The sequence below is a fragment of the Myxocyprinus asiaticus genome, chromosome 24, assembly GCF_019703515.2.
Source record: "Myxocyprinus asiaticus isolate MX2 ecotype Aquarium Trade chromosome 24, UBuf_Myxa_2, whole genome shotgun sequence".
Classification (NCBI taxonomy): Eukaryota; Metazoa; Chordata; class Actinopteri; order Cypriniformes; family Catostomidae; genus Myxocyprinus; species Myxocyprinus asiaticus.
In genome coordinates this window covers 8,697,315-8,725,165 of record NC_059367.1, presented here as the reverse complement: position 1 = coordinate 8,725,165, position 27,851 = coordinate 8,697,315, and the positions used below count along the sequence as shown (strand labels likewise).

The window sequence follows — 27,851 nt, the reverse complement described above, 5'->3', positions numbered from 1 at the left end:
ATGAGATAGATCTCAAAGTAATTGGTGCCACATCTTCATATCAAAGTGTAACAGCTATCAATTGGTTCATATTTCACAGCTCATTTTTACCCCTTATCAAAGACACATCCCTTAATATGAAAATGCTAATGCAAGGAAATGTAATCTATGTGAACCTTGCCATTCCTAGAACTAAATTCCCTGCTAAAGAAAAGCAAGTAGAATGCCTAAGCAAGTTTGCCGGCCTTTTTTGGTTTAGCTGCTTTCCCAGCCTGGCCAAGTTGGTCTTCAGTTGGTCTCCCAGCCTGAGTAAGCTTGTGTTTAGCTGGTTGGCCAGCTGGTCTCCCAGCTGAAAAGTGCCAAAAACCCATCTAAAACTAGCAAAGCAGACCAGCCTAACCAACTTGGCCAAGTTTGGAGACCACCTAACCACGGTAAGCTGGTTTTCAGATGTTTTTTTGGTAATATTCTCCCATATTCTGAATTTCCAGATGCTTAACACAGTAGATGCTCAAGGTAGTTTGGTTCAGCTGAACAGGGACCGGGGTGATGGATGACCTTTAGGGTCATGGATTGATTGTACATTGAAACCAATGTAAAATCTAATTCACCAGTAGTGTAAGCTCATTAGCATAGCTGAAGACCTAAACACAACCTTTCTTGGAGATCTAAATCTAGACAGTGATTGATAAATTTACGTGAAGCTGCAGGAAAATCCCATTAAGATTTCCTATATAGTGAATGGCAGTGAGTGCACTAACATCTCAGCAGTGAGTGAACCAAATAAGTGAGTGAATTCGGATGCTGACGTTACACACCGATCGTCGGAGCTCTGGGGCTGTCGCAGAAACAATGTCGCATGTGAACTTTTAAAATACTTGGGCCTTGTTCTTAAATATATTATTAAAATAAATCTTCATTCTGTTTGTCATTTTTAATATATGTTATTATAAAGAGTAAACATTTTATCAAAAGTACATTTATTGTATTGATTTGTTATACTTTTAGTATCTTTAAACTTCAGTAAAAGCTGGGTAGTGTTTCTGTGCACCCTCATCCGACCATAAATGGCACCAAAGTTATCATAACCTACATGTTATAACCAAATATTTGAATCATCCACAGAATTATCATTTCCACTGTGTACCGTCTGAGTTAAAATAATATCACCTCAGTGAATTATTTTGTAAATAAAGAATTCTTCAACTTAATGGCAAAATTCTGAATAAAATATAATTAAAGAGTACATGTTAAAATGTATCTGTATCTCTATATTTTGTTTTAATCAAGTAATGATTTGTCAAAGTAATTTAGTACATTCAGTATGAAATAAAACATTGCAGGAGGAGTGAAGGAAGCAGTAAACTGGCATCTCTCTCCTGCACGTGCTCCCTCTCTGCCCCCTATCCACTATATAGTGCGCTATTTTGGGTGTCCACCATTTTGGAAAAGTGTCTGATTTCTGAGTGAGCCACTTTTTCCCTACTTTTGCTCACTCATTCAAGTGTACATTTCGATGACGGTTAATTGCCCATAATCCACCACGTGGAAGACATACGAGCTGGGAGAGGGAGCGCGTGCAGGAAAAAAAAAAGATAAATATATAAAGGTAGGGCTACAAAACATTAGATCTCTTTCAACCAAAGCACTAATTGTAAATGAAATTATTACAGACCATAGTTTGGATGTGCTGTTTGACAAAAACCTGGCTTAAACTGGATTAATATTTTAGTCTAAATGAATCTACTCCCCCAGGTTACTGTTACAAACGTGAGCCTTGCCTGAAGCGTCAAGCAGGAGGTGTTGCTGCAATTTACAGTGACGTTTTTGGTGTTACTCAGAGGACATGATATAAGTTTAAGTCTTTTGAACTAATAATGCTTAATGTGAAACCGTCAGATACAATTAAAAAATCTGTCATCTTTTGCGCTTGTTACAGTATATAGATCACCCAGGCTGTATTCTGATTTCCATGGTGAATTTGCAAATTTTCTATCAGATCTAGTAGTTACTGTGGATAGAGCTTTAATTGTTGATGACTTCAACATTCACATAGATGATGAAAATGACATATTAGGATTAGCATTAATCAATATTCTAAAATACCAACTAAGCTCTTAAAAGAGATATTCCCTGTAATCTCAGAACCTCTTCTCAATATTATTAACTCCTCGCTTTCCTTAAGACATGTCCCAAGAAACTTTAAAATGGCAGTTATCAAACCGCTTAAGAAGCCACAGCTTGATCCTAGACAGATTTCAAATCTCCCGTTTACGTTGAAAACACTAGAAAAGTTAGTCTTGCTCTTACCATCTGATCGCGGCAGCATTTCTCTTCTAGTGCTTTTAGATCTTAGTGCTGCCTTCAACACCATAGATCACGACATTCTCTTGAATAGGCTTGAATTACGTTGGCATTTGTGGTCTTGCATTAGCATGGTTTAGGTCCTATTTTGCAGACCACTACCACTTTGTCTGTGTAAACGAGGAATTGTCAAATTAAACAAGTTTAGTATGGAGTGACACAGGGATCAGTTTTAGGGCTTTTGTTCTCCTTATACATTGTAACAGTATAAGGACGGGCAAGGAGGAGGCGGGAAGTGGCTGAACAGTCAACGTAAAATGTAATTATATAAATGAATAACAAACAAACGAACAGACACATGCAGTGCAGCCACGTGCGTCTCTCTCTCTCAAACTGGCATCTCTGGCTCCACTTTATCTCGCTCTCCCGCTGATCGGCTGATTCAGCGCCGGCCGTGCATAATCACGGACTGGCCACGCCCTCCTCGTCACACTCCTCCCCTGCCCGATTCAGACCAGAGTGCCACCGGTCTGACCAACTTCCCCCCCCCCCTCCATCTTTGGAGGAGAGACGCTGCCCTTCCGGCCATTCTTTCAGCCGGTGGTCCACCCCACCTCCTGTGAAACTGGGGGAGAGACAAGGGGAGGTGTGGGGAGAGAGAAAGGGAGAGAGAGCATGAGAGAAGAACTTGCTCTCCTGGATGGGCTGTCGCCTGGTCCTCAACCGCTTCTCCACCCTCTGGCGGACGGCAGCAAGTCCTCCGGCCCCTGGCAGACGGAACCGCTCCTCCCCTTCTTCGGCAGATGGCAGCGGATCCTCCGGCTCTCAGTGGCCGGCAGCGACCCCTCTGTCCCCAGGCAGACGGCTGCGGCTGCTCCCCTGGTGGATGGCAGCAACGAGGACTCCGCGATAGCGCATCCCTCCTCCCTCCTGGGTTTCTGCACCACTGGAACTGGCTGAACAGTCAATGTAAAATTTAATGATTTAAATGAACTTAAAACATAAATGAACAGACACACATGCAGCGCGGCCACGTGCGTCTCTCTCTCAAAATGAAGCCAGAGACACCAGTTCATCTCGCTCTCCCACTGATTCAGCGCCAGCCGTCCATCATCACGGCCAGGCCACACCCTCCTCCTCACATATATGCTTCCCCTGTGAGATATCAGGAATCGTGGAATTTTCCACTTATGCCGATGATACCCAAATTTATATTTCTTCGAAACCTGACGAAATTTCACAATTCTCCAAATTAGCATGTATATCAATGAAATCAAAGATTGGATGGCCAGAAATTTCCTTCTACTCAATTCCGACAAAACAGAGGTACTAATTATTGGACCAAAAACCTCTAAAAATAATTATATATTAAAATATAATTTGACAATCGATGGATGTACTGTTACATCGTCTTCTACAGCGAAGAACTTAGGTGTTATATTTGATGGCAATTTGTCCTTTTGAAAACCACATTTCCAATGTTTGTAGAACAGCATTCTTCCACCTCAGAAATATTGCTAAATTACGACACATGCTCTCTGTTGCTGATGCCGAAAAACTAATTCATTCGTTCATGACCTCAAGACTAGATTATTATAATGCATTACTGGATGTCCTGCAAGTTCAATAAATAAACTTAAATCGGTTCAAAATGCAGCAACCAGACTGCTGACTAGAACAAAGAAATATGATCATATTAGCCCCATTTTTATCGTCATTCCATTGGCTACCTGTTAAATTTAGTATAAATTTTAACATTTTGTTAACTACGTACAAAGCTTTGAATGGTCTAGCTCAGCAGTAATTAAGTGACCTTCTACCACGCTATATTCCATCATGTTAATTATGATTGCAAAATTCTGGCCTGTTAATAGTTCATAGAATATCAAAATCCACAAAAGGAAGTAGATCATTTTCCTATTTGGCTCCTAAACTATGGAATAGTCTCCCTAACACTGTTCGGGATGCAGACACACACTCAGTTTAAGTCTAGACTAAAGACTCATCTATTTAGCCAGGCATACACCTAATTTATCCATCAACTCACAATTAGGCTGCTTTAGTTAAGTCTGCCAGAACCAGAAACATTTATCGTGCTCTATAATTCTGCAAAAAATTGAATTGCATCTACGCTAATATTATTCTATTTGTTTCCCTGTCTCAACCTCGGGATTCATATCCCGAGGTTACCGGAGCCTGCTCCATTCCTGCTTGGTGTCGGACTCCACTGCTATGTGTCTCTGAGTGATGACAATTAAATGCAGCCGGTGTCAGCCAGACATCACTTCAGTCTATTATGATGGACTTCAGGGGATGAACTGATGCCAGCTCCAACCATAAGACATGGGATACTTCATATGCCACTGCCTGAACCTTGCGATGCACCTCATTGATCACCTTGGTCTAATGATGGACTACACTCAAATACATAGACTTTCAATTATTTGCCAAAAAAAAAAAAAAAGCCTTCATTGGCCAATTAACAAATGACAATGCATCAATGTGAAGTTCTGCACTTAATCCAGGCTGAACATTTTAAAATATACTCTTTATATTTTATACAGAATTTTGCCATTAAGCTGAATAATTCTTAATTTACTAAATAATTCACTTAGGTGATATTTAACTCAGGAGACTGCACACAGTGGAAATGATAATTCTGTGGATGATTTAAAGCTATACTGTAACTTTATTTTTTTACAAAAAAAAAAAAAAATGTTATTAATGTTACGTTGTGCAACAAAAATCCATCTTCCAAACCAAATCTTTACCCAAATACACTCTGATAAACCTATAATAATGATTTATATTTTAGAGCTGTCAGGATGGATTTTGCTGGAAATTGCATGGCTGTGTCTCGTTTCGAAAGCTGCGTGCTAGGTAGAATGCGTCCTTTTGAAGGCTGCAGTATACCGAGCGTCCTCCTTTAAACAAATCTCATTTAAACGAGACGGCCTTTGTAGGACAGACAGAAACGTAACGTAACATGGTTGCTATGACAGCACGCCACTCTTTAACAGGTGCAAGCGCTTCGAGTGAGATGGTAACAAAGTCCCTATAGAAGGAAATGTATGAGGTAAATTTTAGGAGAGTTATAAAGATGTAAAGAGAAAAGAAAATTGATATTATATACTCTGCACCCATCTACTGAGGTACTTCAACTTGGGAATTAACATTACTTGTGTTAGAACATCATATTTATGGGCATATTTATGGTATTTATTTTAGACATTTCCGTTGAAGCAAAGAATTGTGGGTTGTGAGTGCCCACGAAGGACAAACCTTATGCATCTTCCGAATTCCCGTGAAAGAAGGTCGCATTCGAAGTGTCCTACTCGCTTTTATGAAACGAGACAGCCTCGATGATGTGTGCGGCTGAGAAATGCGACCTCCAGAGGATGCAGCCTTCCAAATGAGAAACAGCCATTTTATAGCCGCAGACAAATCTCCAAACTGCCAGCAAAGTGATTCTCAGTCGGAAGGCTGCAGCCTGGATTTCTCAGCCGCCATGTCATCAAGCACCGTCGAAGGTCGTCTCAATTGTGAAGACCCTTGGAAGGCAGCCTCGTTTCGCTGCCTTTGCTCGCCTTATTTTGAAGGATGCATCAATTAGCACCTGTAGGATGCCCCTAACCTAACATTTACCCTCACCGTGTGTGGAAGTGATGGCCCCTTTGGAGTTGGTGCAGCCATCTTTTGGACTAACCCCACCCCCTTCTGGAGTAACCCTGTCCTCTTTGGGAGATTCCATCCCCATTTGGAGATCTCGGGCTTGCAGCGATACCTACTTGGCTATTCCAATATCTCCAATTAATGTTAATACAAGTGCTCTGTCTTGAGCTAAACAGTCTTTGACTCACGCACATTTTGTAAAATAATTTCAGCCATCCTTTTTTTTTTTGTGTTTGTTAAAGTTATACTGCTACTCCTAGCTATGGTGGTACTGTAATATTTGCATGCTGAATTTCAGTTGATCATCTTTCTTACATCTATTTGCAAACTGAATTGTGATTGGTCTTTTCTATCGGGAACGCGATAACTGGGCACAGAAGCTGTCGTTATCCATTCATCCAAAATTATTGCATATTACTATCAATCTCAATCTATATTTGGAAAAAAGTTTGATAGTTATATCATTGAAAAAAATTATATATATATATATATAATATAAAAATATATTTTAAAACCTTTCAAGCATCAGTATTTCCTTCAGAATTTAAAAAAATGTGTGCAACTACTGTATAACAATGCAGCTCATTGAATAATACTATACACAAAGCGTATTAAATTCTAGTTTATTTTATATAATTCACAGCTATGCACCACCAACAGACAAAAACAGCTGAAAAACATGTCAGACATCAACATAAAGAGAGATGTGTCATTGTTTTATCACATGCAACATGAATAAAGGCATTACACCTACCGCCTCAGTACAATCCATCTCATATTTCAACATTGACATGGACAGAGTGTCAAGTTAATCTTCAGATATATGGGCTATTACATTAAGAGTTGTCTGAAGAGAACTGATTTCCTATGATTTATCACTGGAGTTAATGACTCAGTGTTAACTGTTGGGCGGACCAGCGAGAAATCGAGCTGGTATTTTTAAATACACAGCAGTCTTGTGACTCTGAGCAAAATTATCCCAAGACAAATGCTATTATTCACAGTCAATTCTAAAATAAAGGCTCTGGCTGGGGGGTTTTAGAAGAAGAACCTTACCTCCATCTGTCTGTCATAATCCCCTTCTTTTCCTAGATCTACCCAATAGCCTCTTACAGTTCAACCAGAGCCAGGTATATGCAGGGATAACTTAAAAGCTCCCAAAATACAATCTGTGTCCATTTGTCTTATTTATCTGGTTTACAAGCCATTAAATGTGAACCTTTTAATCTGGATTTAATCTAACCAAATTTATTTACAGGGATTTGATTATGGGAGCACATTCTGCTGTTCTGAGTGTGTTTAAAGCTCATAACTGTGTACAGATTTGAAACAGACAAATAAATCATTCTTGAGGTCTGTAATCTCCTGGGATTTGTTGTTTATGAAATTTGGCAGCACTGGTCTGTTTTGAAGGTACGTCAGCAAACAAAAAGCATAGAGAACTTGCGGCTGAGTGCAAGTTTTATATTACACAATTGTACACAACCAAATGTTATTTGGACACTTAAGCCACACTTATAAATGAATGTCTTTGCATTTGATATACATGTATGGGTATTTATTTAAAATAATTATAGCACAAACAAGTTTTTTTAATGAAGTTTGTTAGGTTTTAAATCATTAAAAAAAAAAAAAAAAAAAAAAAAAACGATACATTGTTCAAAATTAAGAAAAAAATGATTTAGACACTTTCTGGTTGTCAAACCCGAACCAGTTAGTGGAATATGCCAGTAGTTAATGTGATGAACTCTGCTAAGACACCTGCATAACCACTAAAAATCACTTTGAGACTAAAAATGTTCAATGCAATTACAACAATAGTAAAGTTAGTTCTGAGGAAAAAGTCTAGAATCATTTGTTTGCAGATGCCTCTTGGATTGATATTTTGCTTCTAATGCACGTCTTAAGAGCCGAAAAGTATCAAAATAATTTGTGCCGTCACTGTAAATCATAAAACATCTATCTAAAAATAAATCCAGGATGTTTGAGAACTGGCTACAGTAGTAACTTGCCATCGTATTGTTTAACCAAAGAGATGACGACATTCAACTGCTGTGAATGGAAAGGATCTATATGGTATCCGTTCTTCACTCTGGTCTTGTCATGAGTAAATGAGATGTGACAGGTCGATTTTTGATTGAAAGATGAGGGAAAATTCTTTGGAGAGCAGATTGTGCAAAGCCACGCCGTCGTGAGCATACACCCATCGCTCCCCCGTCCAATCATAGCGTTTTGGCCCACTGAGTAGTAAAGCAAGTAAACAAGAAATTTGCTGATTATATTCTTTTACATAAAACTGAATGTTACAACAACAGTAAAGCATGAAATAACATAAATCATCAAATGAATGACAGAACTTTTGTACCTTGTTGGTGAGGAGAGCCAAATCTGCCGGTTGGGTGTTTGCTTGTTGATGACATATGTACCATGGTCAGAACCCACTTTTACTGTCAGCACACCATTCTGTGAAGAAATAAAACACACATGTAAGCATGAGCTGCATGAACGATTCTTCAGAAATTCCACGGAAGAGAGAAAGTCATACAACAACATGAGGATGAGTCTGGCCACATTCACACTAACACATTTTTATGTGAAAACATTGATTTTGCTATATTTACGCATACTCATCCCCACTAGAACACAATTTTCCTCCATTGAAAACAGAACTTATTGAAAACACTCTCCATTACCACATACCACATAAACTATGACATTAGGAGATTGAAAATTGAGTTTTCAGGGGGCCTGGGTAGCTCAGTGGTAAAAGACTCTAGCTACCACCCCTGGAGTTCGCTAGTTTGAATCCCAGGGTGTGCTGAGTGACTCCAGCCAGGTCTCCTAAGCAACCAAATTGGCCCGGTTGCTAGGGAGGGTAGAGTCACATGGGGTAACCTCCTCGTGGTCGCTATAATGCGGTTCGTTCTCGGTGGGGCGCGTGGTGAGTTGAGTGTGGATGCCATGGTGGATGGCGTGAAGCCTCCACACGCGCTTTGTCTCTGTGGCAACTCGCTAAACAAGCCACGTGATAAGATGCGCAGGTTGCCGGTTTCAGATGCAGAGGCAGCTGGGATTCGTCCTCAGCCACCCGGATTGAGGCGAATCACTACGCAACCATGAGGACTTAAAAGTGCACTGGGAATTGGGCATTCCAAATTGGGTGAAAAAGGGGACAAATCCAAAAAAAAAAAAAAAAAAAAATTATAATTACAACGGATTAGTGTGGATGTTGCCTAAATAATGACTGAATTTTCCGTACTGTTCTACACTTTTAGCTTATAAGGGTTTTTCCAACATTCCTAAACCAAGACCAAAATTGGCAATTGTACATCCTTCTAGAGCTTTCAAACTACATCCACCAAACTTGGCACAGACCTTCAAACTGTTCTGACTTGGGTTGTTATGACTTTTCTAACTGATCCGACTTATGGTTTCCCATAACGGATGATTAAAATTCCCAAAACTCCCAAACTCCAATTTCCAAATGTCAAATTCCAAATGTCAAACCATTAAAACATTTTAACACACAAGACCTATAAATCCTTCAAACTCCAAGCTTTTACTATTTAAACTATTTTAAACTTTAAGACAAGGCTTTTTCATGCCAACATAAAAGTTTGTCTTGACCTATCTAGTTTTTGATAAAACTACGCATTTACCAATAAGGCAACAACAATATTCTTTGAGTTTAGTTAAGAGTATTTCCAGCCTGATCTCATGACATTTACGTGACAATGGCACAGTTTTTGCAAACCAAAATTACGTGCTTCATTACACGTTTGGCTGCAGTTTCCCAGTGAAATGTCCAGCGAGGGGCGCCAAAAACAAGTGAAATGATGTTGTAATCAGACAAGGTTTTAAAGGTGTATATTAGATGGATGTTTTAATGAGTAAAATGTACCTCCCCAACCTAAAAATGTAACCTAAACATAAACAATAGTGTCCTTAAAGATAAATAAGATGTGAACAAAACAGACATCTTTACCCTAAACCAACGCTTAAACCTAACCGATAGTGTTTATAAAGATAAATGAGAGGTGAACAAAACAGACATCTTTACCCTAAACCAACGCCTAAACCAAACCGATAGTTTTTATAAAGACAAATGAGAGAACAAAACTGAAATCATTACCCTAAACCAATGCTTAAACCTAACCGATAGTGTTTATAAAGATAAATGAGAGGTGAACAAAACTGAAATCATTACCCTAAACCAACGCCTAAACCTAACCGATAGTGTTTATAAAGATAAATGAGAGGTGAACAAAACAGATATCATTACCCTTAATCAACGCCTAAACCTAACCGATAGTGTTTATAAAGATAAATGAGAGGCGAACAAAACAAACATCATTAACCTTAACCAATGCCTAAACCTAACTGATAGTGTTTTAAAAGCAAATTCGACATGAAGCACATTTACTGAAGCAACCACGTCATACTGTGTCGCCTCTATGAGACTTTCGCTTCACTTTCACTTTTATTTCGAGCATCCTTGGCTGGGATCGAGGCTCGATCTCCTAGTCCAAAGTCCAACACTCTATCAGATGAGCTACCCCGGAAGTTAAATGTAGGTGGGTCTGTAATACATGTGTTAAACTGTATTGTTTTACAAATGATATGTTAAGAGTAAAAGTGTTTTGTTATCATTTACATAGCAGGGTGTAATAGTGTGAAAAATAAGTGTTTATAAATTCATAAACAGCCATAGTATCCATGGTTTGTGTGAAAGTGAATAAAACGCACAGTTGTAGCACCTGTAGTGTTCATTTCACCAGGAAAATGCAGCAAAACATAGAAAGCTAATTCTATGAGACTAGATTGAATAGTTAACCCAAAATGAAATTATGTCATCATTTAATCACCCTCATGTTGTTCTAAACATGTAGGACTTTCTTTCTTCCGTGGAACACAAACTAACAACATAAGGGTGAGTAGATGATGACAGAATTTTCATTTTGGGTGTACTATCCCTTTAAGCACCAAATGATGGTTGAATGATGTGCAACAAAGGAGATATATACGAAACAACCACAACAAAGCTGATCTATGTACAGATGTTCACTGCATGTGTGGTTGAGTGTAGTGAGATCCGAAGTCAAGTGTGCTGCCAAACTGGAATACAGCTCAATCTGTCAGCCACACCTTGGGCTGTCCAGATGCTTGATTTAAAGGGCCGCAGTCTCATTATATCATCCCAACTCCAGTGACACAGTTGGTGTGCAGTATGTTCTATATGACATTAAATGGGATGACTTTATTAATGTTGCGAACACCAGCACTGCTGTGGGTGTCTGTGAGTACCAACTGCACGTGAGGCTTAAGAGAGTTGTAAAAATGGACTCCTCAGAATAAACAGCTGACAGTAAGCTCACCTTCTGACATTTATCCAGCCAGCCGAGAGAGTAGAGTATGAATGACCAATCAGTCTGTCAGCACTGCCTGCTGGTCGCTCCACCAGATTTGTAAAAAGAACAAGCCCATTGACTTAAAGAGCTGCAAGCAATTTTTTATGGAATAGTGTGCAGAAAATGTTCCTTCTCCCTGAAAGATATCACTGAAAGAACTGTCCTGAGATATCTCACCAGTCTCTGTGACTGCACTTGACTGCAGATACAAATGTGATCGCAGGCCGCGGACACATTCTTTGATCATCCAATAATGTTCTCATAGTGTAGTAAATGAGGCGGAACATTCCGGTTTCTCCAGCATTACTCCATCCACTCCAACAATAACATACTGAAAGCTCAGAGTGTTTGTGGCCTTCATAAATTCAGCAGGAGATGTGCATTTTCTCTCAATACATGATGCTGCAACAAAGGCTGCTATACAGAAAGATGTTTTTTCACTGTGATTTTTTAACAGAACTCTTGCTGGAGCACTCAAACAATCCTTTCTTATAAAACCAAGTGAACAGATCCCATCATAAAAGTTTAAAGATCTCTTTTCACCTCACAATAAAAAAAGGCTGGAGATATAAATGCAGGTTAGACAGATTTGTTTGTACATAATGGGTAAAGTGTGTCATTTCTCTGCTACTACCATTGGTTGGGCAAAAAGTTTGTACCATCTTAATCTTATGTCATTGGTTGAGCCAATGTTGCTGTTCCAGGCTGGTCGGGATGCTCAAACAGAGCAATGTTTTGAAAGCGTCACAGTGTCACTGTATTTACACTTTATGGGAAGACAACCAAATAAATGGCTTGCAAACACATTTTTTTAAACAGACCAACAGCATCCCCTAGTGGATATTTAGGAAAACGACACCTTTCATAAGAAAGAGTTGTGAAAGCATATGTAATTGGTGTGTAGATATGTGCATGTGTACTTACAGAGAATACGACATCATAGTCCATTCCAGTGAAGCTCTCATCTGTGAGGTCTTCAAAATAATCTGCTAAAGCGTAGAGTGTCTCTTCTGCTAGTCTGTCATACTCTGTCTCTGTTAGTTCTCTGTACATAACAGTTATTGGGCAAGTTAAGGCAATAGTGGTACTCCTACTGCAACATGATTACGCAAATTGTATAATAATGGATGGAAATTATGCTAATACATTTAAGATGAAGAATTAACACACACACGTTGATTCATGCACTGATTACTACAGTATGTAAGTAGTGCATGAAACTACTATCCATGAAACTAATATGTAGTAGTACTTACTATTACATAACTTACTATGCTGGCAAACTATTCAGATTCTATTTTGAGTTTGTGCAAAATAATAAAATAAAATTCTATGGACGAAGAATCGGATGCTGAAATTCTTGAATGGGACTATATTTTTATATTCACACGCAAAAAAATAAAAATAAATACACTGTCCCTTCATGCTTTAAAAGCCATTTTCTATTTTTACACACACAAAAACCTCACTAACGGATGAACTGCCTTTTAATCAATACAATGACTAATATGTCTTATTACTTAAGACAGTAATAAATGTAAAAGAAATGGCAATTATTTGCTCTGTGAGTCTAGTAAATATTACAAGATGAATCAAAACCTTAAGCTCAGAATTCAATGTACACTGTTTACCTGACCCGAAGTGCATTTTCCTCCTCAAGAGGTGCGCTTAAATGAAGGTCTCTTCTCTGTAGAGTGCTATTAAACCACTGAAAAAAATAAAAAATAAAAATAAAAATAATAATAAATACAGTTATGCTCAAAAGTCTGCATAACCTTGGAGAATTGGTAATATATGCACCATTTTTAAAGAAAACATGAGTGAGCAGGCAAATCACATTTCTTTTATTTCTTATGGGATTCATATTAAACTGTAGGTTATAACAGAATGGCACAATCATAAAACAAAACATGGAAACAAAGAAAAAAATGAAATGACCCCTGTTCAAAAGTCTGCATACCCTTAGTTCTTAATACTGTGTATTGCCCCCTTTAGCATCAATGACAGCGTGCAGTCTTTTGTAATAGTTGTCTATGAAGCCCCAAATTCTTGCAGGTGGTATAGCTGCCCATTCGTCTTGGCAAAATGCCTCCAGGTCATGCAAAGTCTTTGGTCGTCTTGCATGAACTGCATGTTTGAGATCTCCTCAGAGTGGCTCGATGATATTAAGGTCAGGAGACTGTGATGGCCACTCCAGAACCTTCACCTTTCTGCTGTAACCACTGGAGGGTCAACTTGGCCTTGTGCTTAGGGTCATTGTCGTGCTGGAAAGTCCAAGAGTGTCCCATGCGCAGCTTTCGTGCAAAGGAATGCAAATTGTCTGCCAGTATTTTCTGATAACATGCTGCATTCATCTTGCCATCAATTTTCACAAGATTCCCTGTGCCTTTAGTGCTCACACACCCCCAAAACATCAGTGAGCCACCACCATGCTTCACAGTGGGGATGGTATTCTTTTCACTATAGGCCTTGTTGACCCCTCTCCAAACAAAGCTCTATTTTGGTCTTGTCACTCCAAATTACAGTCTGCCAGAAGCTGTGAGGTGTGTCAAGGTGTTGTCAGGCATATTGTAACCGGGCTTCTTTCTGGCAACTCGACCATGCAGCTCATTTTTGTTCAAGTATCGTCATATTGTGCTCCTTGAAACAACCACACCATCTTTTTCCAGAGCAGCCTGTATTTCTCCTGAGGTTACCTGTGGGTTTTTCTTTGTATCCTGAACAATTCTTCTGGCCGTTGTGGCTGAAATCTTTCTTGGTCTACCTGACCTTGGCTTGGTATCAAGAGATCCCCGAATTTTCCACTTCTTAATAAGTGATTGAACAGTACTGACCGGCATTTTCAAGGCTTTGGATATCTTTTTATATCCTTTTCCATCTTTATAAAATTCCATTACCTTGTTACGCAGGTCTTTTGACAGTTCTTTTCTGCTCCCCATGGCTCAGTATCTTGCCTGCTCAGTGCATCCACATGAGAGCTAACAAACTCATTGACTATTTATACACAGATACTAACTGCAATTTAAAAAGCCACAGGTGTGGGAAATTAATCTGTAATTGCCATTTAAACCTGTGTGTGTCACCTTGTGTGTCTGTAACAAGGCCAAACATTGAAGGGTATGTAAACTTTTGATCAGGGCCATTTGGGTGATTTCTGTTATCATTATGATTTAAAAAGGAGCCAAACAACTATGTTATAATAAATGGCTTCATATGATCATTATCCTTAAATAAAAGATAAAAAAAAAAATGTGCACAATCAGTCATATTTTCAAAATCAATGCCAAAATTTCACAATTTCTGCCAGTGTATGCAAACTTTTGAGCACAACTGTGTATATATATATATATATATATATATATACACACACACTACCAGTCAAAGGTTTTGAAACACTTGATTGAAATGTTTCACATGATCTTAAAAATCTTTTGATCTGAAGGCGTATGCTTAAATGTTTGAAATTAGTTTTGTAGACACAAATATAATTGTGCCACCATATTAATTTATTTCATTATAAAACCAAGTTTTTGAAATTGATGACTTGGACTAAATAATAAAGAAAAGCAGCCAATAAGTGCCCAACATAGATGGGAACTCCTTCAATACTGTTTAAAAAGCATCCCAGGGTGATACCTCAAGAAGTTGGTTGAGAAAATGTCAAGAGTTCATGTCTGCAAATTCTAGGCAAAGGGTGACTATGAAGATGCTAAAATATAACAGTTTTGATTTATTTTGGATTTTGTTTAGTCACAACATAATTCCCATAGTTCCATTTATGTTATTCCATAGTTTTGATGATGTTACTATTATTCTAAAATGTGAAAAAAAAATTATAATAAAGAATAAGTGTTTCAAAACTTTGGATATATAGTGTGTGTGTGTGTGTGTGTGTGTGTGTGTGTGTGTGTGTGTGTATATATATATATATTTATTTATTTATATAAATCAGACAATATGGATGATAGCAGTTGATTTTAACACTTTTATTCCATCATAATATATACAAACAAAGAGTGTTATGTCCATTACCTTTGTGTGTGTGCGTCCTCCCAAAACATTGGTCCTCACATCCGTCTTTGCAGAAGAAATACTCTTAAATCTGCCGCCACACACTGACTAAAAGTTAAATGGGTCAGAAACAAACAAATAGAAATGACAAGTTTTTCAAGCTTCTCAAAGCACAAATAGTTAAAGGAATATTCCGGGTTCAAAACAAGTTAAGCTCAATCGACAGCATTTGTGGCATAATGTTGATTACCACAAAAAATTATTTCGACTCATCAGTCCTTTTCTTAAAAAAACAAAAAATAGAAAAAGAAAAGTTACAGTGAAATGGAAGTGAATGGGGCCAATTTTTGGAGGGTTTAAAGGCAGAAATGTGAAGCTTATAATTTTATAAAAACACACATTAATCCTTCTCTTAAAACTTGTGTGTTATTAGAGCTGTAAAGTGGTTTTACCTGTTAACTGTCAAACCCCCTTGTTTTTCTCCCCAATCTGGAATGCCCAATTCTAATCGCGACCACAAGGTTACCCCATGTGACTCTACCCTCCCTAGCAACCGGGCCAATTTGGTTGCTTAGGAGACCTGGCTGGAGTCACTCAGCACGCCCTGGATTCGAACTCGCGACTCCAGGGGTGGTAGTCAGCGTCAATACTCACTGAGCTACCCAGGCCCCCGTCAAACCCCTTTTTGAGCATAGGCCAAAAAATTAAATACTCAAATTTAAATGGTCATAACTCATGAATGCTTGGGAGTACAGACCTAAATTTGGATTGGACATTTGTAGTGGAAGTGAAATTAGTTATATATATATAAAAATAATTATAAAAATAATTTAAAAAAAGTTATAGCAGTTTAAGTTTATTTCAATAAAAATACACTGCACTAAATTTTTTTCCTTTTTATAAAAATATATATATAAAAAATATGATTCACCCTGAAAACAAATGTCAGAAAATCAAAGCCATATGGCTAACAAGTTTCTAAGTTTTAATATAAGCTGTCTGTAACAATTTGTTTGGACGCAGTACCAGAAAATGGCCACAAGATAGCGACAAAACTCCATTGTATATTAGAAAGTAACTAGTCTTTTTTTTTTTTTTTTTTTTTAATGAAAGTACAATACAAGAATCTTTGAAAGAGGGCAAGAAATGACATTAAAAAAAAAAAAAACACTGTGGAGCCAGCGCCACTTGTCTGACCATGTCCTGATATAAATTTGAGAATGATACTATAAAAGGATGAAATTTATGAAGGCTTTATCAAAGGACAGGACTAGGCTTTTTTTAATTTATTTTTTATAAAGTTTTTCTGGGAATGTGGGGATAGTTAGATTTACAGTATGTGATATAAACAAAACTAATTTCAGAAATACCACTCAAAACACATATGAAGACAATTTCTATTTATTTAATTTTTTTGGCAAAACATTATATAAGATGTTTAATTTGAAACATAAGACATAGTCTATAAAAACAAATGCCTTTTACCATGAACATATGAATACAATAAAAAACAACAACAATACAAATAAGAAAAACCAAACCACAAATTATTTATACTACTACATAAATATATACAATTATATAAAACTATATGGCAGATCTCTGCCTTCCCTACGAAGGAGGAAGCGGGAGCCGGGTGAACTGTTCACTGAAAACTTTAATTAGACAGTTTCACTTGGACACAACATAAAACACACACAGCTCCGTGTGTCGCTCACACTGTTGGCCTTCCCAGCCCAACGCAGAATGCACACGTTCGTCGGCTGCATGCATCTCTCTCTCTCTCACTGGTGTCTCCAGCTCCTCTTTATCCCTCTCCCGGCTGATTGGGGTAATTTAACGCCAGGCATCCATCCTTAAAGCCCGGCCACGCCCTCCTTGTCACAAACTATTTACAACTTTTCAGTGCTAAACACTACAAATTATTCTCATCATGACAGTGATTGAAGCAGTCTCACCTAATAAAGGTCACAACACCTTACAACTCCACACAACTCCTAACAACAGATGTTTTGATGCATAATGATGTCACAAATTAATACATTTCTGTTGGTATATCATTTCTAATCACAAAACAGTGGCCAAATATGGAAACTTGAGACTCAGATCTTTCCAGTGATATATACAGTTGAAGTCAGCAGTTTACATACACTTTAGCCAAATACATTTAAATTCGGTTTTTCACAATTCCTGATATTTAATCGTAGAAAACATTCCCTGTCTTAGGTCAGTTAGGATCACTAATTTATTTTAAGAATGTGAAATGTCAGAATAATAGTAGAGAGAATGATTTATTTCAACTTTTATTTCTTTCATCACATTTCCAGTGGATCAGAAGTTTACATACACTTAGTATTTGGTAGTATTTGGTAGCATTGCCTTTAAACGTTTTGGTGTCCTTCCACAAGATTCTCACAATAAGTTGCTGGAATTTTGGCCCATTCTTCCAGACAGAACTGGTGTAACTGAGTCAGGTTTGTAGGCCTCCTTGCTCGCACACACTTTTTCAGTTTCAGTTCAGATTGAGGTCAGGGCTTTGTGATGGCCACCCCAATACCTTGACTTTGTTGTCCTTAAGCCATTTTGCCACAAATTTGGAGGTATGCTTGGGGTCATTGTCCATTTGGAAGACCTATTTGCAACTGAGCTTTAAATTCCTGGCTGATGTCTTGAGATGTTGCTTCAATATATCCACATAATTTTCCTTCCTCATGATGCCATCTATTTTGTGAAGTGCACCAGTCCCTCCTGCAGCAAAGCACCCCCACAACATGATGCTGCCACCACCATGCTTCACTGTTGGGATGGTATTCTTCAGGTTGCAAGCCTCACCCTTTTTCCTCCAAACATAACAGTGGTCATTATGGCCAAACAGTTCAGTTTTTGTTTAATCAGACCAGAGGATATTTCTGTGATGAATTTCTTTGATTTCTTTCAAGATATTTGTCCCCATGTGCACTTGCAAACTGTAGTCTGGCTTTTTTTATTGTGGTTTTGGAACATTGGCTTCTTCCTTGCTGAGCAGCCTTTCAGGTTATGCCGATATAGGACTCGTTTTACTGTGGATATAGATACTTGTCTACCTGTTTCCTCCAGCATCTTCACAAGTTCTTATGCTGTTGTTTTGGGATTGATTTGCACTTTTCGCACCAAACTACATTCATCTCTAGGAGACAGAATGCATCTCCTTCCTAAGCGATATGATGGCTGCATGGTCCCATGGTGTTTATACTTGCGTATTATTGTTTGTACAGAGAACGTGGTACCTTCAGGCATTTGGAAATTGCTCCCAAGTATGAATCAGACTTTTGGAGGTCCACAATTTTTGTTCCTGAGGTCTTGGCTGATTTCTTTTGATTTTCCCATGATGTCAAGCAAAGAGGCACTGAATTTGAAGGTAGGCCTTGAAATACATCAACAGGTACACCTCCAATTCAGTACACCTCCTATCAGAAGCTAATCGGCTAACTGTCTAAAGGCTTGACATCATTTTCTGGAATTTTCTAAGCTGCTTAAAGGCACAGTTAACTTAGTGTATGTAAACTTCTGACCCACTGGAATTGTGATATAGTCAATTAAAAGTGAAACAATCTGTCTGTAAACAACTGTTGGAAAAATTACTCGTGTCATGCACAAAGTACATGTCCTAAATGACTTGCCAAAACTATGCTAATATGAAGTCTGTGGAGTGGTTAAAAAATGACTTCAAGTGTATATAAACTTCTGACTTCAACTGAAGTTTATCAAGATTATAATAGGATTTGATGGTAAAATAGTGCAGTAAAGTCAAAAACACAAAATGGCAGTTAACAGTGACAGTTATTACATTATATTTTAATATTTTTGGACAAAATCTAGAGTGGATGCTATGTCATGAACCCTTAGCATGAAAATTGAAGTTTGCATTGATTGTAAGTTTGTGCATTCACTATTCCTAATAAAGGTCACAACTCCTTACAACTCCATAAAAACGTAAGATTTTTTTGATGCATAATCATGTCACAAATTCATTTCTGTAGCTTTATCATTTCTATCACAAAACAGTGGCCAAATATGGAAACTTGAGACTCCGATCTTTCCAACGATATATACTTTATCAAGATTATAATAGGATTTGATGGTAAAATAGTGCCGTAAATGTAAAAACACCAAATGGCCCACCAGTGGGTCAGTAACAGTTAACAGTAAAATTGTCATTTTTACAGTCGTTTTAGGGTTTGTTGACATTACATCGTCATGGCAACGAAGTTGTAAATTTGGATATAACTTTCCAAAGAAAAGGTTAGTAAGAGATTTTATCACACTAAAATCATGTACATACACTATATTGCCAAAAGTATTCGCTCACCTGCCTTTAGACACATATGAACTTAAGTGACATCCCATTCTTAATCCATAGGGTTTAATATGACGTCGGCCCACCCTTTGCAGCTATAACAGCTTCAACTGTTCTGGGAAGGCTTTCCACAAGGTTTAGGAGTGTGTTTATGGGAATTTTTGACCATTCTTCCAGAAGCGCATTTGTGAGGTCAGACACTGATGTTGGACGGGAAGGCCTGGCTCACAGTCTTCGCTCAAATTCATCCCAAAGGTGCTCTATCGGGTTGAGGTCAGGACTCTGTGCAGGCCAGTCAAGTTCTTCCACACCAAACTCGCTCATCCATGTCTTTATGGACCTTGCTTTGTGCACTGGTGTGCAGTCATGTTGGGACAGGAAGGGGCCATCCCCAAACTGTTCCCACAATGTTGGGAGCATGGAATTGTCCAAAATCTCTTAGTATGCTGAAGCATTCAGAGTTCCTTTCACTGGAACTAAGGGGCCAAGCCCAGCTCCTGAAAAACAACCCCACACCATAATCCCTCCTCCACCAAACTTCACAGTTGGCACAATGCAGTCAGACAAGTACCGTTCTCCTGGCAACCGCCAAACCCAGACTCGTCCATCGGATTGCCAGATGGAGAAGCGTGATTCGTCACTCCAGAGAACGCGTCTCCACTGCTCTAGAGTCCAGTGGCGGCGTGCTTTACACCACTGCATCCGACGCTTTGCTTTGCACTTGGTGATGTATGGCTTGGATGCAGCTGCTCGGCCATGGAAACCCATTCCATGAAGCTCTCTACGCACTGTTCTTGAGCTAATCTGAAGGCCACATGAACTTTGGAGGTCTGTAGCGATTGACTCTGCAGAAAGTTGGCGACCTCTGCGCACTATGCGCCTCAGCATCCGCTGACCCCGCTCTGTCATTTTACGTGGCCTACCACTTCGTGGCTGAGTTGCTGTCATTCCCAATCACTTCCACTTTGTTATAATACCACTGACAGTTGACTGTGGAATATTTAGTAGCGAGGAAATTTCACGACTGGACTTGTTGCACAGGTGGCATCCTATCACAGTACCATGCTGGAATTCACTGAGCTCCTGAGAGCGGCCCATTCTTTCACAAATGTTTGTAGAAGCAGTCTGCATGCCTAGGTGCTTCATTTTATACACCTGTGGCCATGGAAGTGATTGGAACACCTGAATTCAATTATTTGGATGGGTGAGCGAATACTTTTGGCAATATAGTGTATATTGTTTACATCTTGTGTCTATTATATAGTATAGTATTTAATGTTTATGCATTGGTCCCATTCGCTTCCATTGTAAGTACCTCTCTGTAACCCAGAATTTTGCTTTTTTTTTTAAGAAAAGGAGGGCAAGTGAAAGTGTATTTTTGTGGTTATCAACATTATGCCGCAAATGCTATCGATTGAGCTTATCTTGTATTGAATCCGGAATATTCCTTTCACAGCATACATCCAATTTAAAAAGTTAGACTGCCATTTGCCATTGGCTGCAATTACACAGATTGTTGTGCATGAAGGACCAAATACTAAAATAAATAAATAATATAACAGAAATATAATAATATATGTATATAAACATAAAAAAGTAACAAATAAATGAATATTACTTATTTAAAAAAAAAACTATAATTTACACAAAACAAAATGTCTTTCCCCTCTGCACACATATCATAATATATGCATCACATAAAATATTAAAGACAGTGGTGGCTAACAGCAAGTTACCACAGTTTTATTCCTAGTAACAATTACATTAGTGTCTATGGCATTTCGGAGGACACAGATGAGCAAATTTGATTGTTTTCTTAAGAGATTGCTTTATTGACTTGTTATTTTGGCATGCTAATGTATATTTATTTATACATAAAATATATTTCAGTGTGAATGACTGAAGTCAATGCAGTTGACCAAAAAACAACCAACCAAAAAAAAAAAAAAAAACAACAACAACAACCAACCAAACTTTTCTGTAATAATTTATCTTTTTTGTTTATTCCTTTTACCATTTATTTTTTATGTATTTATTTCTTAGCCAGTCCTGTGAGCAGCTGAACTATAGGCAATCTGTCATGTCAAATTTTCCATAGCATCCAAAGAAAATAAAACTTGAAATCGAATCTAAAAGAAACACAACTCACATGCAGTTAGTCTATTTACATGCATTTTACATGATGTTATTCTGCAGCATTAAAAGTTATGCTACTGCGGTAAAGTTGTTTTTATATTGGATATTCGTTAGACATTCGATCCTTCCTTTAACATTATTTGGTATGTAATCACAAAATAGTGGCGGTTCATGCTGTCTTGTTCAGATAATACTGTAAATCATAATAGCAAAAGCAATTATGATGTTATTCGATAAATGTAATTGTTTTAAGCATCAAAAGTGAAACATGCACAACTGAGAACCCAATAAGGGCAATCAAAGTTAGGGAGTGTCTCAAAAGTGCAATACGCACAAATCAGTTAAGAAATACATTATTCCATGACTACCTTAAAAAGTGGTTCTTTTTACATGTGTTAAGTTTATGTTGGTAAACAAATTAAGTTACATTTAGACAATTTTTAATTTTCTTATGAGTTATATTCCTGTTGTAACTATTTAATATAAACTGAATGCTTTAATGAAATAAATTGATTTAACTTTCTGGCTTTATTACCTAAAGATCTCACATCACCTGCAATGTATTTATACACACTTGATACATATCTTATACAGCTTTGTTTGTGGAAATATGGTTGTGTGTATTTTTCTGTAATTTTTAAAATACTAAAATCCATTTAACATCTTGTTCATTTGACCTGATGATGTCACACCACCTGTAATATATTCACAAACACCTATAACACATCTTACATGACTTGGATTTTGGAAATATGATTTTGCATTTTTTTTAATGAATTTTTGGCATTTTCAAATCTACAGGTGCATCTCAATAAATTAGAATATCGTGGAAAAGTTCATTTATTTCAGTAATTCAACTCAAATTGTGAAACTCATGTATTAAATAAATTCAATGCACACAGACTGAAGTAGTTTAAGTCTTTGGTTCTTTTAATTGTGATGATTTTGGCTCACATTTAACAAAAACCCACCAATTCACTATCTCAAAAAATTAGAATATGGTGACATGCCAATCAGCTAATCAACTCAAAACACCTGCAAAGGTTTCCTGAGCCTTCAAAATGGTATCTCAGTTTGGTTCACTAGGCTACACAATCATGGGGAAGACTGCTGATCTGACAGTTGTCCAGAAGACAATCATTGACACCCTTCACAAGGAGGGTAAGGCACAAACATTCATTGCCAAAGAAGCTGGCTGTTCACAGAGTGCTGTATCCAAGCATGTTAACAGAAAGTTGAGTGGAAGGAAAAAGTGTGGAAGAAAAAGATGCACAACCAACCAAGAGAACCGCAGCCTTATGAGAATTGTCAAGCAAAATCGATTCAAGAATTTGGGTGAACTTCACAAGGAATGGACTGAGGCTGGGATAAAGGTATTAAGAGCCACCACACACAGACGTGTCAAGGAATTTGGCTACAGTTGTTGTATTCCTCTTGTTAAGCCACTCCTGAACCACAGACAATGTCAGAGGCGTCTTACCTGGGCTAAGGAGAAGAACTGGACTGTTGCCCAGTGGTCCAAAGTCCTCTTTTCAGATGAGAGCAAGTTTTGTATTTCATTTGGAAACCAAGGTCCTAGAGTCTGGAGGAAGGGTGGAGAAGCTCATAGCCCAAGTTGCTTGAAGTCCAGTGTTAAGTTTCCACAGTCTGTGATGATTTGGGGTGCAATGTCATCTGCTGGTGTTGGTCCATTGTGTTTTTTGAAAACCAAAGTCACTGCACCCATTTACCAAGACATTTTGGAGCACTTCATGCTTCCTTCTGCTGACCAGCTTTTTAAAGATGCTGATTTCATTTTCCAGCAAGATTTGGCACCTGCCCACACTGCCAAAAGCACCAAAAGTTGGTTAAATGACCATGGTGTTGGTGTGCTTGACTGGCCAGCAAACTCACCAGACCTGAACCCCATAGAGAATCTATGGGGTATTGTCAAGAGGAAAATGAGAAACAAGAGACCAAAAAATGCAGATGAGCTGTCAAAGAAACCTGGGCTTCCATACCACCTCAGCAGTGCCACAAACTGATCACCTCCATGCCACGCCGAATTGAGGCAGTAATTAAAGCAAAAGGAGCCCCTACCAAGTATTGAGTACATATACAGTAAATGAACATACTTTCCAGAAGGCCAACAATTCACTAAAAATGTTTTTTTTTATTGGTCTTATGATGTATTCTAATTTTTTGAGATAGTGAATTGGTGGGTTTTTGTTAAATGTGAGCCAAAATCATCACAATTAAAAGAACCAAAGACTTAAACTACTCCAGTCTGTGTGCACTGAATTTATTTAATACACGAGTTTCACAATTTGAGTTGAATTACTGAAATAAATGAACTTTTCCACGACATTCTAATTTATTGAGATGCACCTGTATATAACTTGTAATATATTCACACACACCTGACACATACCTTACATGACTTGGATTTTGGAAATATGATTTTGTGTATTTTTTTTTTTTTTTTTTTGCATTTTAAATTTTCAAATCCAAATAACTTCCTGGTCATGTGACCTGATGATGTCACACCACCTGCAATATAGTCACAAACAACTATAACACACCGTACATGACTTGGATTTTGGAAATATGATTTTGTGTATTTTTTATAAATTTTAATTTCTGAAATATTTAAAAAACAATCAACCTCCTTTGACACAGGCCAGACTTGAACTTATGTTACCAGCATGCCTACCTTAATGAATCATGGCAAAGCACTTGCACTACCCACTAGGCCACATCTCAGCCTACTTTGCTTCTATTTACAGTTTTTCTCAGTCGCTTTGGCTCAACTCTCAAATGAGAATTATTTTTTTCAATACAATAAGTTCAAATCTCTGAAAAATAAGTTCAAACACCAGATTTGAATATCTTATTCATTTAAGCAAATTGCACGCGTTTTGGCACATGTGCAAAAGAGCAAGTACAATTGTCTACAATTTGCACAATAACTAAATGCACATGGCTTGCTGATCAAAACTGATGAGTTTATTCTCAGTGAAACTGTCATACTCTTCACAACTTGTAAACATTCTTTCATTGTGTGAGCCATCACATGCAAAATGATCCATTCAATTATCAAAATCTGTCAGACATTCATGCATATTCCATAAATACCTATGACATGGAATGTTTGTTCATTGTTGTTTTTTTTTTATTTGTCTTTTTTCATTTTGTCATTTTGTGACAATTTAATGTTTAAATGTAACACATTGCTACAAAAATAAATTTACTGTATACATACAAATGTGCATATCCTTTTTCTGTGTACTACAGTATTGTACAGTATTTACTTTTACCAGTAAACTTTTACCTACTGTTGAAATCGGTATCTAAGAAGATCAGTGTGATACACAATAGCATTCAGCTACAGCATATAGTACAGTAAGCAGTCAGTGTCAACAAAAAGTACAACAACAAAAAAATATGTATATAATAAACATTTCCAGGGTTGACAGCCATGGTGAAAAAAAAAACAAAACAAAAAAACACCATCTAAACATTTTGACCAGTACGGCTCATACGATGACAAAAAAATAAATAAAATAAAAATAAAAATAAAAATAAAAATAAAAAAACTTTTCATTTTGGTGGCATTGGCCAATTTACTGACATAACAACCAGGTTTGGAAGCATTAATTAAATGTTTTGGGTGAGTTACTACATTTTGCAGACACGCAATAGAGTTGTGATGTCTCATAAAACAGTTGTGACAATTGCACTTACAGTTTAGAGAATGTTAAGACTGTTTCAAAAAATGAGCCAAAGCGATTAAGAAAAACTGTAAGTTACATCTGGATAAAGCTACACATGTTTTTATAGCCACAGAGTAATCTGTTTTTCACCGGACTTTGTCCGTTTCACACTTTAGAGACACTCCCTAACTTTACCAGCCGAATGTCTAATGAATGTCCAATATAAAAACAACTTTACCGCAGTACGTATGCTTATATTTTGTAACTCGTGTGTACATTGTCATTAACAGACACCTACACTGTATCTCTGGATAATGTGTTACATTTGTTCTGATCTGATATCGATAATAAATAGGTAAATCTAAACCAAATGCATTTGCACAGTACTACTGATCATGCTATGCATCCATGCTGCTAACCAGCTAGCAATTCTCGTTTTAACTCACGTGAACTTCTGTTGAACAAGGTCCACCGATCATTGTTATCAGTCTGGACGCTTGTTGCCATCTGGAGTTCAGGTTCAGTAGATAAAGACAGTGACATTTACAGGTATTAGTTAACATTGACATATTGTCAAACAAGGATGGAAGTCTCTGACTAGTCAAACTGAAGATTGTGTCCTTTGCTTTGACAGTCCTCCGGTAACCGGCGATCTTTCAAAATAAAAGTCCCAACAAAATAAATTCAGGAAAAATTTTACAGCAATATTAGTACCAGAAAATGTAGTGTGTGTGTGTGTATATATATATATATATATATTGAATGGTAAAACTTTAACTAATAAGATTAAGAAAGGATATCACATTGTATAATGCGTAACGGATCAGTAGTTAAAGATATAGTTCACCCAGAAATGTAAATTCTCTCATCATTTACTCACCCTCATGCCATCCCAGATGTGTATGACTTTCTTTCTTCTGCAGAACACAAAAAGATTTTTAGAAGAACATCTCAGTTCTGTAGGTTCATACAATGCAAGTGAATGGTGGTTGGAACTTTGAATCTTCAAAAAACTCATAAAGGCAGCATAAAAGTAATCCAGAAGACTCCAGTGGTTAAATCTATATCTTCGAGGCAATATGATCAGTGTGGGTGAGAAACAGATCAATATATAATTCCTTTTTTTTTCTATAAATCTCCACCTTTGACCAGCCCTGACCAGTAGGTGGCGATATGCACGAAGATTGCAAATCAGAAAAAAGCAAAAGAAGAAGAAAGTGAAAGTGGAGATTTATGGTAAAAAGGACTTAAATATTGGCCTTTTTCTCACCCACACCTATCATATCACTTCTGAAGACATGGATTTAACTACTGGAGTCATATGGATAACTTTTATGATGACTTATGTAATTTTTGGACATTCAAAGTTCTGATCACCATTCACTTGTATTGTATGAACCTACAAAGCTGAGATATTCTTCTAAAAATCTTCATTTGTGTTCAGCAGAAGAAAGAAAGTCATACACATCTGGGATGGCATGAAAGTAAATTATGAGAGTAAATGATGAGAAAATTTTAATTTTTGGGTGAACTATCCCTTGAACATCCATTTTCGTTTTTTCATATAGGCTACAGTGGGGTCAAAAAGTCTGAGGCAACATTGAACATATACTTTCTTTCTCTCTCTCTCTCTCTCTCTCTCTCTCTCTCTCTCTCTCTCTCTCTCTCTCTCTCTCTCTCTCTTTCTATCTCTCTCTCTCTCTCTTGCCATTTTAACCTGGAAATGAACAGTATGGTTTTGAAGTTTAAAAAATTAAACAAACTTTTTTAAATTTCACAGTAAGATACTGACCCATCGCATTTGTTTACATTTCGCAAAGACACTTTTATATATATATATATATATATATATATATATATATATATATATATATATATATATATATATACCTTTTGTAATATTAGCTTTTTAATATTAGATTTTATGTTGTTTAGGTGATGTTTATTTACTCTGGTGGTGTTTCGTCTGTGCACTGTCTTTGAATATTTGCTGTGGTTGCTGTAGATGCCACTTTTGACACACTTTACAGTAAGTTATCTTGTGGGCATTGTACAACATGTGTTATTATGGTGGTTATCAATATATTTACTGAAAGAATCAAACCCATTTTTGCATGCAAGTGTTTAGTATTTTTAATGATACATCTATGAACTGTAAATTACAGTCACTAAAATGCCATTCCATATGCCTATAGCAACTACAGCTGCCAATTTTTGTTTTTATTTTTTTCAGGCAGGCAGGCAGGCAAACAGACAGATAGATAGATAGATAGATAGATAGATAGATAGATAGATAGATAGATAGATAGATAG

At 37.3% G+C, this 27,851-nt stretch overlaps 1 protein-coding gene across 1 annotated transcript; it reads right to left on the bottom strand.

Annotated features, from left to right (window-relative positions):
* Positions 1-6,571: 6,571 nt before the first annotated feature.
* Positions 6,572-26,161, bottom strand: LOC127414707 (frataxin, mitochondrial-like). Its single transcript, XM_051652905.1, has 6 exons — positions 25,985-26,161; positions 15,396-15,482; positions 12,995-13,071; positions 12,288-12,408; positions 8,321-8,418; positions 6,572-8,195 (listed from the first exon to the last, which is right to left on the bottom strand). The coding sequence occupies exons 1-6, from the start codon at positions 26,105-26,107 to the stop codon at positions 8,057-8,059; spliced, it is 645 nt and encodes a 214-aa protein (XP_051508865.1). The 5' UTR covers positions 26,108-26,161; the 3' UTR covers positions 6,572-8,056.
* Positions 26,162-27,851: the final 1,690 nt, after the last annotated feature.